The sequence below is a fragment of the Rhinopithecus roxellana genome, chromosome 8, assembly GCF_007565055.1.
Source record: "Rhinopithecus roxellana isolate Shanxi Qingling chromosome 8, ASM756505v1, whole genome shotgun sequence".
Taxonomy (NCBI): Eukaryota; Metazoa; Chordata; class Mammalia; order Primates; family Cercopithecidae; genus Rhinopithecus; species Rhinopithecus roxellana.
The window spans coordinates 119,846,307-119,858,793 of record NC_044556.1 but is presented as its reverse complement, the minus strand read 5'-3'; the positions used below and the strand labels follow the sequence as shown (position 1 = coordinate 119,858,793).

Below are 12,487 nucleotides of genomic sequence, written 5' to 3'. Positions count from 1 at the left end.
GCCTACAGTGGAGGAAGTAACTGCAGATGTGGTAGAAATAGCTAGCAAACTAGAAGTGGATCCTGAAGATGTGACTGAATTGCTGCAATCTCATGATCAAACTTGAGTGGATGAGGAGTTGCTTCTCATGAATGGGCAAAGATAGTGGTTTCTTGACACAGAACTACTCCTGGTATAGAAGATGCTGTGAACATTGTTGAAATGAAAACAAGGAATTTAGAGTATTACATAAACTGAGTTGTTAAAGCAGTGGCAGGATTTGAGAAGACTGACTCTATTTTTGAAAGAAGTTTTCCTGTGGGTAGAATACCATCAAATAGCATCACATGCTACAGAGAAATCTTTCATGAAGGGAAGAGTCAATTGATGTGGCAGACTTCACTGTCATATTTTAAGAAATTGCCATGGCCACTCCAACCTTCAGCAACCACCATTCTGATGGGTTAGCAGCCATCAACACTGAAGCAAGACCCTCCACCACCAAAAAGATTATGCTTTGCTGAAGGCTCATATGATCATTAGCATTTTCAGCAAGAAAGTGTTTTTTAATTATATACATTTTTTACACATAATGCTGTTGTACACTTAACCTACAGTATAGTGTAAACATAACTTCCGTATGCACTGGGAAGCCAAAAAATTCATGTGACTCACTCTATTGTGGTGGTCTGGAACACAACCTGTAATCTCTCTGTGGTATACCTGTATTTAAAATTCTATTGAGAGAAGTTCATTATTTAGTAAGGACTGGCAAGCTTTTTCTCTAACAGGCCAAATAGTAAATATTTTAGGCTTTGTAGGCAACATGTTCTCTGTTACATATTATTTTTTATTTTGCAAACCTTTAAAAATCATGCCTACCTCTTGGGCTGAAAACAGGAGGGCAAAATTTAGACAGGAGGCCATAATTTGCAAACCCCCAATTTAAGGGAATCTTAAGGTGAAATCTTTTATAAAGGAAGCAATACCTTTTGAACAATCTACTTAATTAAAAATTTTAGAATTTTCTTTGGGTTTTTTAAAGGTAGGCACATTATATCAAAATTATTTTTTCTAAAAGAATATTAGAGGTTTCAGAATCAGAATCAAATTGTTGCATTCACTGAGTTAATTACTGTATTCTGATTCTTTATAAATTAGTAAAATTCATGTTATACATATGGTATAGTACATACCTGTTATTGCTAACTTCTTCATATACACATCATTAAAAACAGCTACTAAAAGCAAAGCTGTAAGTTTCATTCCTTTCTGTTCTACCACATACTGTGACAGGAATCATCTCTTCCATCATCTTCATAAATAAGAAGGATAGTTTCTCCTCTTAACAGTTATTGTTTCTCTTTCTTACCTGACCCTGAGCTTAAGCTAACTCTTAATTTGGGGCATCAATTCTGTCTAGTATGGACTCTTTCCAAAGCCTCTAAATCACTTCAGTTTAGCTGAAGGGCTTTCCCATTTTCTCTGTCATCTTAGAACCTCCAAAAGAAAGGCGCAGCTAAGGCACCACGACAAGGGTTCCCTAGACAGTGACCCAGGCTCTGCCTCTCCTAGCCATGTAAGCTGGAGCCCAAAGAGGAAATTCAGGAGGCCAAAGAGGAAATTCAGTAGTGCTCTTCTTTCAAAATAATTGTGTTTCTTCAAAGAAACAATGGGTGCTATCTTTTAATCCGTATTGGTTAACCGATTCAACGTTCCCACAGCTGCTGAAATGCCTTTGAAACTGCTATGAATGCAGGGTTCAACACATGAACTACGACTCCTAACCTCAGGGGTTTGTGGGGGTTAGTTAACAGTAATAACAAAAAGTACTGACTGCTCAGTATAGGGTGACAAAGAAGATAAAGGCTGAATTAACAGTGCCGTATATTAATAATACTGTAAGGAAGAAAGAAGAGAAATGAGATATCCTTGATGAAGATAAGTCAATATATGACATAACAGGAGGTTTAAAATAACTATTTCTAGAAAGTTATTTTACATGATAGCAATTTAGCAACCTCCTTAGCAAACAAAGTATCAATTTGGTCATTATTCTTACCTGAAGTATCAGTTTAGGATCTAGAGTTTGAATGAAAAATCCCAACAGTGGAAGTAAAAGGCTGAATGTCTGCTGAATGTAAGGTTGATCTGCTACCTAAGAAACACAAAATAATTTTGAAGAAAAAGTTTCAATCACGTAAGAATTACTATAATAATAGCAAACTTTTATTGAGCACTTATATCAGGTAATATGTTAAGCATTTTATATTACCTCATTTATGCCTTACAACAGCTCTGTGAGGTAGATATTAATTACCTTTACTGATAAGAAAACAGGGTCAAAGAGATTAAACAATTTGTTCAAGATCACGTGGCTAGGATAAAAAGCAGAGCTGTGATTGAAATCCAAATTTAAGTCTAAAAGGGATCTAATTACTTGTCTGTGACTGAAAGGCTTATATGTTCCTTAGTCATCTTAAAATTTCATTTCTCTTCTTCATAATTTTGGTTTACATTATAATATTGTAAGCTATATCCGCATTACAGATATCCTGAATGAATACTGAATAATTTGTGAACATCCAGGAAAGTACTTGTTGAAGTCAAAACAATGCAGTAGGGTAATCTGACCATAAAAAAAAAATAATAAAACATTATCTGTAAAATCATTTCTATCATTTCCCAAAAGTATGGCTGTTGCCTTTAGCTTCCACTAGCTGCCAGAGGCCAGTGTTTCTTTGACTTAGTCAAAGAAAACAAACAGCCTATTTATATTTTTAAACTAAGAAACAGATGTATAACCATGTGTGGGAGGCATATCATTAGTTTTAGATCATCACTTGGCTTCTTGGCTTTGCTGGGAAAGAGAAATAGAAATTAGCCACATCCATTCACTAGCCCTTTCCACCTTTAAGTCAGCTCACTCTCCATTGCCCAAAAGATTTATTAAAGGTCCTAGAATCACAGAAATGGGATACATTAACCCAAAACAGAACAAACAATAGGGGAAGAGATAAGGTGGGGGCGAAGAGGGTATAACCAGTTAGGAAAGTAAGTAGGTGGACTGCCATCACATCACGTATTCTAATTTTACTAATATAATGCTATCACACTCTGAAAATGAAAGCGGCCTGAGAGAGTACAGATACTTTAAGTTCTTATAAAGGTCTACTAAACACCCAAAAGAATTAGATACATTTTACTCTATACTGGAAAATTTCAGTACTATCCTCTTTTTTTGATATTTTCTGTTTTTTGATAAGGAAAGGATCAGTTGCTTTCCTTACCTGTTTAATGTTTAAAAAAGCCCAAAGCTGACTCACAACTTCCACAATTGCAGTTTGTTTTCCTGTATCCAAAGCTTCACCAGCAGAATTACATATTGTAAGCAAAGCAGACAGTACTGTGTTCTAAAGGGCAGAAACAAGAAAGGACTTGAGTTTAAATACCAGTCTAAAGCACCACCAAGAGCCCACTTACCTAGAGGTTATAAGAGTTACTTTTAACTCTTCATAAAAGTCCATGTAGAATAATATTTCTAAGAGCCAAAGCCATCTTTTCAGCTACTTAACACAAGTATATATTAAAAATAATTTTCCTTGTACACAGAAACATTTCCTTTGTTTTTCTAAATAAACTTTTTTTTTTTTTGAGATAGCATCTCGCTCTGTCACCAGGCTGGAGTGCAGTGGTGCAATCTAGGCTTACTGCAACCTCCGACTCCCAGGTTCAAGCACTTCTCCTGCCTCAATCTCCCGAGAAGCTGGGACTACCAGCACGCACCACCACACCCAGCTAATTTTTGTATTTTTAGTAGAGACTTGGTTTTCATCATGTTGGCCAGGATGGTCTCGATCTCTTGACCTTGTGATCCGCCTACCTCAGCCTCCCAAAGTGCTAGGATTCCAGGAGTGAGCCACCGCACCCAGCCATAAACTTCCTTTTAGGGTGAAACGTTGGTAACCCAAAGTTACCAAATGAAAGCAGAAATGTACTTTGATAAATAGCTTTGATACAAGTGGTCAGTATAATCAAGCTACTTTATAATACACATCAACAAAAAGTTATTTTTTCACATTATGCACCCAGCAATCTTTATGGTTTACTAGATTTTTATTTTTCCTGTTGTTTGAAAATTTTAAATGCCTCAGCAACACTGCATTTAATAAGCAAAGATAGTACTTAAGAAGTGCTAGTATTTGAAACTAAAGGCAATCTTTTCTGGATTAACTCTTACCTATGTGTGAAAATACTCCATTCTTTCTCTGACTAGCCAGGAATGAGGTTGTTTGAGGTGTGGTGGGGGTACAGGGAAGGTCTTATGAGAATGTAATAATCAGTAAAAATGAATGCCTTTAATCTATTATACTTGGACAACCACACTTAATTTTATGAAATTACCATATAACTTCTTAAGATTTACCTATTTCCTTTTACAAATGAACATGTTCTAGACACAGAAATACTCAAAACAATACTAGCAAACCAAATTCAACAGCATATCAAAAACTTAATTCACCATGATCAAGTACACTCCATTCCTGGGATGCAAGATTGGTTCAACATATGCAAATCAATAAGTGTGATTCGTCACATAAGCAGAATTAAAGACAAAAACCATACTGATTATCTCAACAGACATGGAAAAGCTGTTGGTAAAATCCAACATCCCTTCATAATAAAGGCCGTCAAGACCCTAGGCCTCAAAAGAACATACATCAAAATAATAAGAGCCATCTATGACAAACTCACAGCCAACATTATACTGAACAGGAAAAAACTGGAGGCATTCCTCTTCAGAAATGGAACAAGACAGGGATGCCCACTCTTAACCACTCCTATTCAACATAGTATTGAAAGTTCAAGCCAGAGCAATAAGGCAAGAGAAAAAAATAAAAGCAGCATACAAATAGGAAAAGAAGAAGTCAAACTATCTGTTTCAGAATGCAAAATCAATGTACAAAAATCAATACCATTTCTATACACCAATAACATTCAAGCTGAGTGGCAAATCAAGAACACAAGGCTGGGTGTGGTGGCTCACGCCTGTAATCCCAGCACTTTGGGAGGCTGAGGCGGGTGGATCACGAGGTCAGGAGGTCAAGACCATCCTGGCTAACATGGTGAGACCCCGTCTCTACTAAAAATACAAAAAATTAGCTGGGTGTGTTGGCAGGCGCCTGTAGTCCCAGCTACTTGGGAGGCTGAGGCAGGAGACTGGCATGAACCCAGGAGGCGGAGCTTGCAGTGAGCCGAGATAGTGCCACTGCACTCCAGCCTGGGCGACAGAGCGAGACTCGGTCTGAATAACAACAACAACAACAACAACAAAAAAAACCACAATCCTGTTTACAGTAGACACATGCACACCCCTAGGAATACATTTAACCAAGGAGGTGAAAGATCTCTTCAAGGAAACTATAAAACATTGCTAAAAGAAATCATAGATGACACAAACAAATGGAAAAACAGTCCATGCTCATGGATTGGAAGAGTCAATATCATTAAAATGGCCATACTACTCAAAGCAATCTACAGATTCAGTGCTTTTCCTACCAAACTACTGACACCATTTTTCACAGAATTAGAAGAAACTATTCTAAAATTCATATGGAATCAAAAAAGAGCCTGAATAGCCAAAGTAATGATAAGCAAAATGAAGAAGGCCAGAGGCATCATATTACTTGACTTGAAACTATAAGACTACAGTAACCAAAAGAGCATGATACTGGTATAAAAACAGAAATAGATCAATGAACACGATAGAGAACCTGCAAATAAAGCCACATACCTACAACCATGTGATCACTGAAAAAGTCAACAAAAACAAGTAATGGGGAAAGGACTCCTATTCAATAAATGGTGCTGGGCCAGCTAGCTAGCCTATATGCAGAAGAATGAAACTGGATAGCTACCTTTCAGCATATACAAAAATTAACTCAAAATGGATTCAAGATTTAAATGTAAGACCTCAAACTATAAGAATCCTAGAAAAAAACCTAGGAAACACCATTCTAGACCTCAGCCTTGAGAAAGACACCAGTAGCAACTGCAATAAAAGCAAAAATTGACAAGTGGGACCTAATTAAAGAGCATCTGCAGAGCAAAAGAAACTATCAACAAAGTAAACAGACAACCAATAAAATGGGAGAAAATACTTGCAAACTATGCATGTGACAAAGGTCTACTATCCAGAATCTATAAGGAACTTAAAACAACTGAACAAGTAAAAAACGACCCCATTAGAAAATGGACAAAAGACATGAACAGACATTTCTCAAACCAAGACACACAAGTGGCCAATGAACATATAAAAAAACTATCAGGGAAATGCAAATCAAAATCACAATGAGATGCTATCTCACACCAGTCACAATGGCCGTTTAAAAAGTCAAACAACAGACACTGGTGAGGCTACAGAGAAAGTAAATGCTTATATACTGTTGGTAGGAATGTATATTATTTCAGCCACTGTGGAAAGCAGTTTGGCGATTTCTCAAAGCACTCAGAACTACCATTCTACCCCGCAATCTCATTACTGGGTACATATCCAAAAGAAAACAAATTGTTCTACCAAAAAGACATATGTACTCATGTGTTCACTGCAGCACTACTCACAACAGCAGACACTGAATCAACCTAGATGTCCATCAACAGATTAAAGAAAATGTGGTACATATATACCATGGAATAGTATACAGTCATAAAAAAGAATGAAATCATGTCCTTTGCAGCAACATAGAGCAGCTAGACACCATTATCCTAAGCAAATTAATACAGGAATGGAAAACCAAATACCACATGTTCTCACTTATAAGTAAGAGCTAAACACTGGGCACTCATGGACATAAAGATGGCAACAATAAACAATGGGACTATTAGTAGGGGGAGGGAGGAGAGAGGATAAGGATTGATAAACTGTTGGGTACTATGCTGAGTACCTGGGTGATGAAATCATTGATACCTCAAACCTCAGCATCACGTAATAAAACCAGGTAACAAACCTGCACAAGTATCCCCTAAATCTAAAATAAAAGTTGAGGCTGGGTATGGTGGCTCACTCCTGTAATCCCAGCACTTTGGGAGACTGAGGCGGACAGATCACCTGAGGTTAAGAGTTCAAGACCAGCCTAGTCAACATAGCTAAACCCCGTCTCCACTAAAAATACAAAAATTAGCCAGGCATGGTGGTGGGTGCCTGTAATCCCAGCTACTTGGGAGGCTGAGGCAGGATAATCACTTAAGCCCAGGAGGGAGAGGTTGTGGTGAGCCGAGATCATGCCACTGCACTCCAGCGTGGGCAACAGAGCAAGACTCCATCTCAAAAAATAAAATAAAAAATAAAAGTTGAAAAAAAATTTAAAAAGACATATGTTGAACAACCTGCTGGACTAAAAAGCTGTGGTCATACTACAAAAGTTTACTTATAGTGCTTTTACTTTACCTAATATAAAACAAAACATCTTTTGTCCTTACTATAGAAATTGGTACACATTAAATGCAAAACTCAGACACATTTAACCTGTTAACAAGGTATTTAATAGTTTTTCTAAAATAAAGTCACATAAAAACATTTCCTTTGGATAAGCCTGGGCACTGTGGCTCACACCTGTAATCCCGGCACTTTGGGAGGCCAAGGTGGGTGGATCACCTGATGTCAGGAGATCGTAACCAACCTGGCCAACATGGCGAAACTCTGTCTCTACTAAAAACACAAAAAATTAGCTGGGCATGGTGGTGGGAGCCAATCCCTGCTATTCAGGAGGCTGAGGCAGGAGAATTGCTTAAATCTGGGAGGCGGAGATTGCAGTGAGCCAAGATCACGCCACTGCACTCCATCCTGGGCAATGAGAACAAAACCTCGTCCCCCCACAAAAAATTATAATAATTATGATCAAGTGTTATTACATATAACAGTATCAGAACATTTGTACTCAGCATGGAAACATATGCCCTCAGAAAACCCTGAACTCCTAAGTTAGAACTGCAAATAGACCTCTGTCCCTTTGAATGCCCTATCCTTATCCTTACTTTTCTCTACTTAATGTAAATTGGCATTTCTTATTTTACTGTCCATTGCTAAGCTCGAATGTGAGTCTATGACAGTAGAAATTTTTGGTTCCCGATGTACCCCCAATGCCTAGAACAAAGTGGCACATAAAAGTACTCCAAATATATTTGTTGAATGAATGAATGAGCGTATGAACACTAAACTGGAAAATTCAACCATGTGTACTATATCCAGTCAACTTTTTAAAAGCTCGCATTTCCTACTTCTTCTAGTAGATGAGTCTCTTTTTATTATTCCATTATTTTATGAGGGAACATTGTATGTAAAAGATACATAAAGGTTCAAAGTTCGCATAAAATGGGGGTTGTATTTTGTCGAATGGAAGAATTACATCTGCCTAATCCCAAGATGCATCAGCAAAAATACACAAGTGAAGTGTTCCATAGTGTGTTTGATCATGTCTCAACATGTCTTAAGCAACATAGGAAACAACCCCCCAATAAAATACGTCAATTAAAATAACAGTACGTTTCTCACAGATTCTTTTACGATGTAGAAATCTGAAAATCTTACTAGGTTCTAACAGAAACAGATTACAGAGCCTGTGTGCTTGTTATTAACAACCTATCCCCATTACCTAAAACAATGCTCAATAAATAGCTGCTGAATGAATACAATTAATCAAAATTATTATCTTACCAGAGATTCTAGTTCTCCCAAAGTACGACTGCTGCTCAGCCATTTCCTGCATTCTGCTGTGCCTACTGTGGAGACCTCATGGACAGTCTGTTTCCTAAGCTCAGCAGGTAATGCCTGGAAGGAAATATGCTGCCACAGAGGCAGATTTTCTGCTTCTTTTGGGGAAAATTTATGGATAAACTCCAGCTGAAATAAATTGTTAAAGAAGAGTAATATGAGACAAGTCAGAGGAATGGATACACAAAAGCTAAGTATTTGTTTCCACATTTAATATTTCAAGAACGCTTTTTAATAGTACCGTAATATCTATGTTCCAGACCAAGGTAACATAAATGAACATACCTTATTATTATTATTGTTGACACTGCACTGGTTTCCAAAACAAAAACACAGCTTAAGTGGAGCACGATATAAATGCACTAAGACATTAAATAATGTATTTCATTATTAGTTATGTCAGATATCTTATCATGCTCCTACTTACCAGTAAGTCTTATTTTTCTGTATACTCCTCACCTTGTAGTTAAGTCAAAAGTAATATTCCAAATATACAAACTGGATTTAGTCAACCTTCATAGCTTACTATTATCTCACTTGATTATAGCCGAGAACTTAAAGCAGCAAAGATTCAGCTTTAAACTGAGTTAGCTGGTTCTGCCCCACTTTAGACAAGATACTAAATCAGTTTCACAAAGGTAAGCCACAAAGCAAAAAGAATGTGGTTGGCAAATCCATTCCACCACTGAAATAACAATTCAAAGTGCTTACCAGGTTAACAGAAAAGTACTGTTTTGTTAAAATGCAGATGTTACATACTAGATAAAAATAGAAAACAAAAGTTCTAAGAAACAGTTTAAATGCTGAATCAGTTTTTGGTGGAAAAATGGTAAAACCAATGGTGCATTTAATGATTAAAATAAATATAATCCAACTAGGAAGTATATTAGTGTATTTTCTAAGAAGTAGAATAATTCAATTTAAAATATTCAAAATCTACTTGATGAAAACTTTTCCTACACCAAAAACTAAAAACCCACCAAAAAAAATTAAATCTGACAGAGAAACTTTTCCGTCATATACTGTATTTGTATTTCAATTATACTTCTTTTGTGGAAAATATTTACTTGTCAATACAAGCTAGAAATCATGTGGCTATCTGCTGTGACAAAGGCTACAGCCAGAAAAACAGATCCCTTGATGAGCGAGTGTCTATTATAAAAAGCAGCTTTATTCATAAAAGCAAACTACATCAGGAAAGCCAAGAGAACTGTGCCAACTGGTAAACATCAGTTCTAGTATCACCGTTCTTTATAATAAAGTCCAGTAAGTGAGTGAACTACTCCCCTTTCCAAAATAGAAACTAAAAATCTAATATCCTGGACAACATAAAAGGGTAGGTATTGCCAAAATTTGTTACAGAAAGAGTTCAAGATTCTATTCTGAGGTTGAAAACCCTGGTTTCAACACAATTCTAAAGACTTAAAACTGCTATGACAAAATAGTTCATAAAAGACTAAAGTATAAGGGAATAATACACAGAGAATTATGACTTCCCTTCTTAAAATTGGAAAGAAAAAATACACTTGTGGTTTAAAATATAAATGCAGTAATTTTTACTTTACATTAAAAAGATAGTACAAACTATCAGTGTGCTTAGATAAGGCATATTAAATACTTTCCCCTCAAGTAGGTAACCTCCTTGTATTTTTGCTTTTCTTGATAAAATGGAATACTATTAATAGTTACATACTGAAAGAAATAATGTGATATTCAATAATTACCCCTCATATTAAAACAGGAAATGCATTCTAACATCTATTTTTATCAGCATTTTCTTCCAAATTAGTATCATAGACACTTTTGTTTTTTAAAGTATATTATCACCATACTGGGATTAACTATTTTCATTTAGGTTAAGGCTACATCACTAGTAAAAAAAATTTGGGTTCTTATTTTACTATTTAAAAAGACAACATCTTGTATGCAAATAGCTGAAAATTATTTCAAGTTTCATTGCTCACTTCTCCTTTTTTCTCTAATATGCTTTCTTGCCTTTGCTTCTCTATTCCCACCACCTTCCACATTCATCCTGTAACACGTACCTCAAATGCCATCAACTGCAACTCCTATGCCTACCTGTTCCCATGCTGCACCTCTTCAGAAATGACTGTCTCAGCTACGAACACCCAACAACATTTGATTTGTGCCTCAGTTTTGGCATTCATCACAAACCAGTCTTTAATATGAGTATCTTTATAAATTTATAGTTTATACTAGATTTTATGTTCCTTGAGATATCATGAGATAGTGCAGTGGTTTCCAAGCTGTAAAGAGAGTCCTGCTATGTTGTCCAGGCTGGACTTGAACTTTGGGCTAAATAAAACGATCCTCCGATCCTCCTGCCTCAGCATCCCAGATCAGCTGTTAGGTGTGAATTTGTGGAAGTTATTTAATTTCCTCGAGCTACTGTTTCTTCATCTGTCAAATGGACACAATATTATCTATCTCACGAGGCTGCTGTAAGGACTAAATGAATTAAGTGCCTGGCCTGGTACAGTCTCAAAAATATTATTTCCCATCCTCCTTCCTTTAAGAGAAAGGATAATGTCTTAAGGGGTAAAAAAAAAAAAAAAAAAAAAAAAAAAAAAAAGAGCCAAACAGGAGAGGAGACCTAACATTTGTTAAATGGTCTTTTCATGCCATATGTATATTCTATATCTTATCAAGTTTCTTAACTGCCATATGAGTATTATTATCTATCTCAATTTTATAATTAACTCTCCTAAAGACTCTCAGAATAGGTATTCAGATTCAGGTTTCTTAAGTTTTATCACAATAACTTGTACATAAAGAAAATCTGCATTCGATAACTGAAGATACAAATTAAAAGTAACCCTTCATTTATCTATAATTTATATATCTGATAGCCTCATTTGGAAAAATTTAGAAAATTGAGAGTAAGAGATCTCCAGGCATAGACTATAATTTATCTAATTTAGAACACTGCTTCTAGGCCTCATAGCTAATTCATTCTGAGTTACATTATTTTAAAAGTTAAAATTTTCACAACCACTTTGGGAAAATAATTTTATTCCTGTTGTATAAATAAGAAAATTGAGGTTAAAAGGAAAGTGACGGTTGAGCTCAATGGCTCACACCTCTAATCCCAGCACTTTGGGATGCCAAGGCATGAGGATTGTTTGAATTCAAGTTTGAGACCAGCCTGGGCAACATAACCAGACACTGTGTCTAAAAAAAAAGGAAAGTGACTTTCTTAAAGTCTTATGACATGTGACCCTTTCCCTCCCAGTCCCACTTCTTCTAAGAGATCTGGAGTAGAAAATTCTTTTGGAAGCAAGCTTCCTATGCTCTTAGAGGGCTAATAGGTGGGGCTACCTTTAAGAAAAAGACGGCTAAGAGGTATTGTAGTACCTCTGGTTCCTGACCAACCACTCTAGGGCAGGAACAGACTTGGACTTGGGGCAAAAACCCTAGTCAGAAATAACTCCTAGCATTTACTGAGCACCCTCTTAAACCTAGCACTATGCTGTTTTCCATGTATTAGTTCCAAGTCTTTACAAACTTTTTCAAAATAGTTATACATATCTTCTGTTTTGCAGACAAGGAAAATGAAGTTCAGAAAGGATGACTTGCCCAAGGTCATGGTATGCCAGGATTCAAAGCAAGGACCACAGGACCTTAAATTCTAATCCCCTTCACTAATCTAGTGGTTCCCAAGCTTAGACCCAAGTCTGACTCACATAGGAACTTAATGATAGTACGAACAAAAACCAA

The 12,487-nt window shown here is 36.4% G+C and overlaps 2 protein-coding genes across 7 annotated transcripts in view; one reads left to right on the top strand and one right to left on the bottom strand.

Moving 5' to 3' along the window:
• The window catches only part of SCYL3 (SCY1 like pseudokinase 3), a 58,643-nt gene extending 49,854 nt beyond the window's left edge, over positions 1-8,789 (top strand). Inside the window, exon 15 of the mRNA XM_010361047.2 lies at positions 8,696-8,789. The gene's annotated coding sequence lies outside the window, so the exon portion shown is untranslated. The remainder of the gene's footprint in view (positions 1-8,695) is intronic.
• Positions 1-12,487, bottom strand: part of C8H1orf112 (chromosome 8 C1orf112 homolog) — a 58,406-nt gene that overhangs the window by 7,184 nt on the left and 38,735 nt on the right. For all 6 annotated transcript variants that reach the window (XR_004058699.1, XR_004058698.1, XR_004058697.1 and 3 more), the window contains 3 exons: positions 8,693-8,878; positions 3,270-3,392; positions 2,042-2,137 (listed from right to left, as the gene is read on the bottom strand). Coding sequence is in view for 3 of the 6 variants with exons in the window: in XM_010361082.2 (XP_010359384.2) it covers positions 2,042-2,137; positions 3,270-3,392; positions 8,693-8,878 (405 nt within the window). In the remaining 3 variants the exon portion in view is untranslated. The remainder of the gene's footprint in view (positions 1-2,041; positions 2,138-3,269; positions 3,393-8,692; positions 8,879-12,487) is intronic.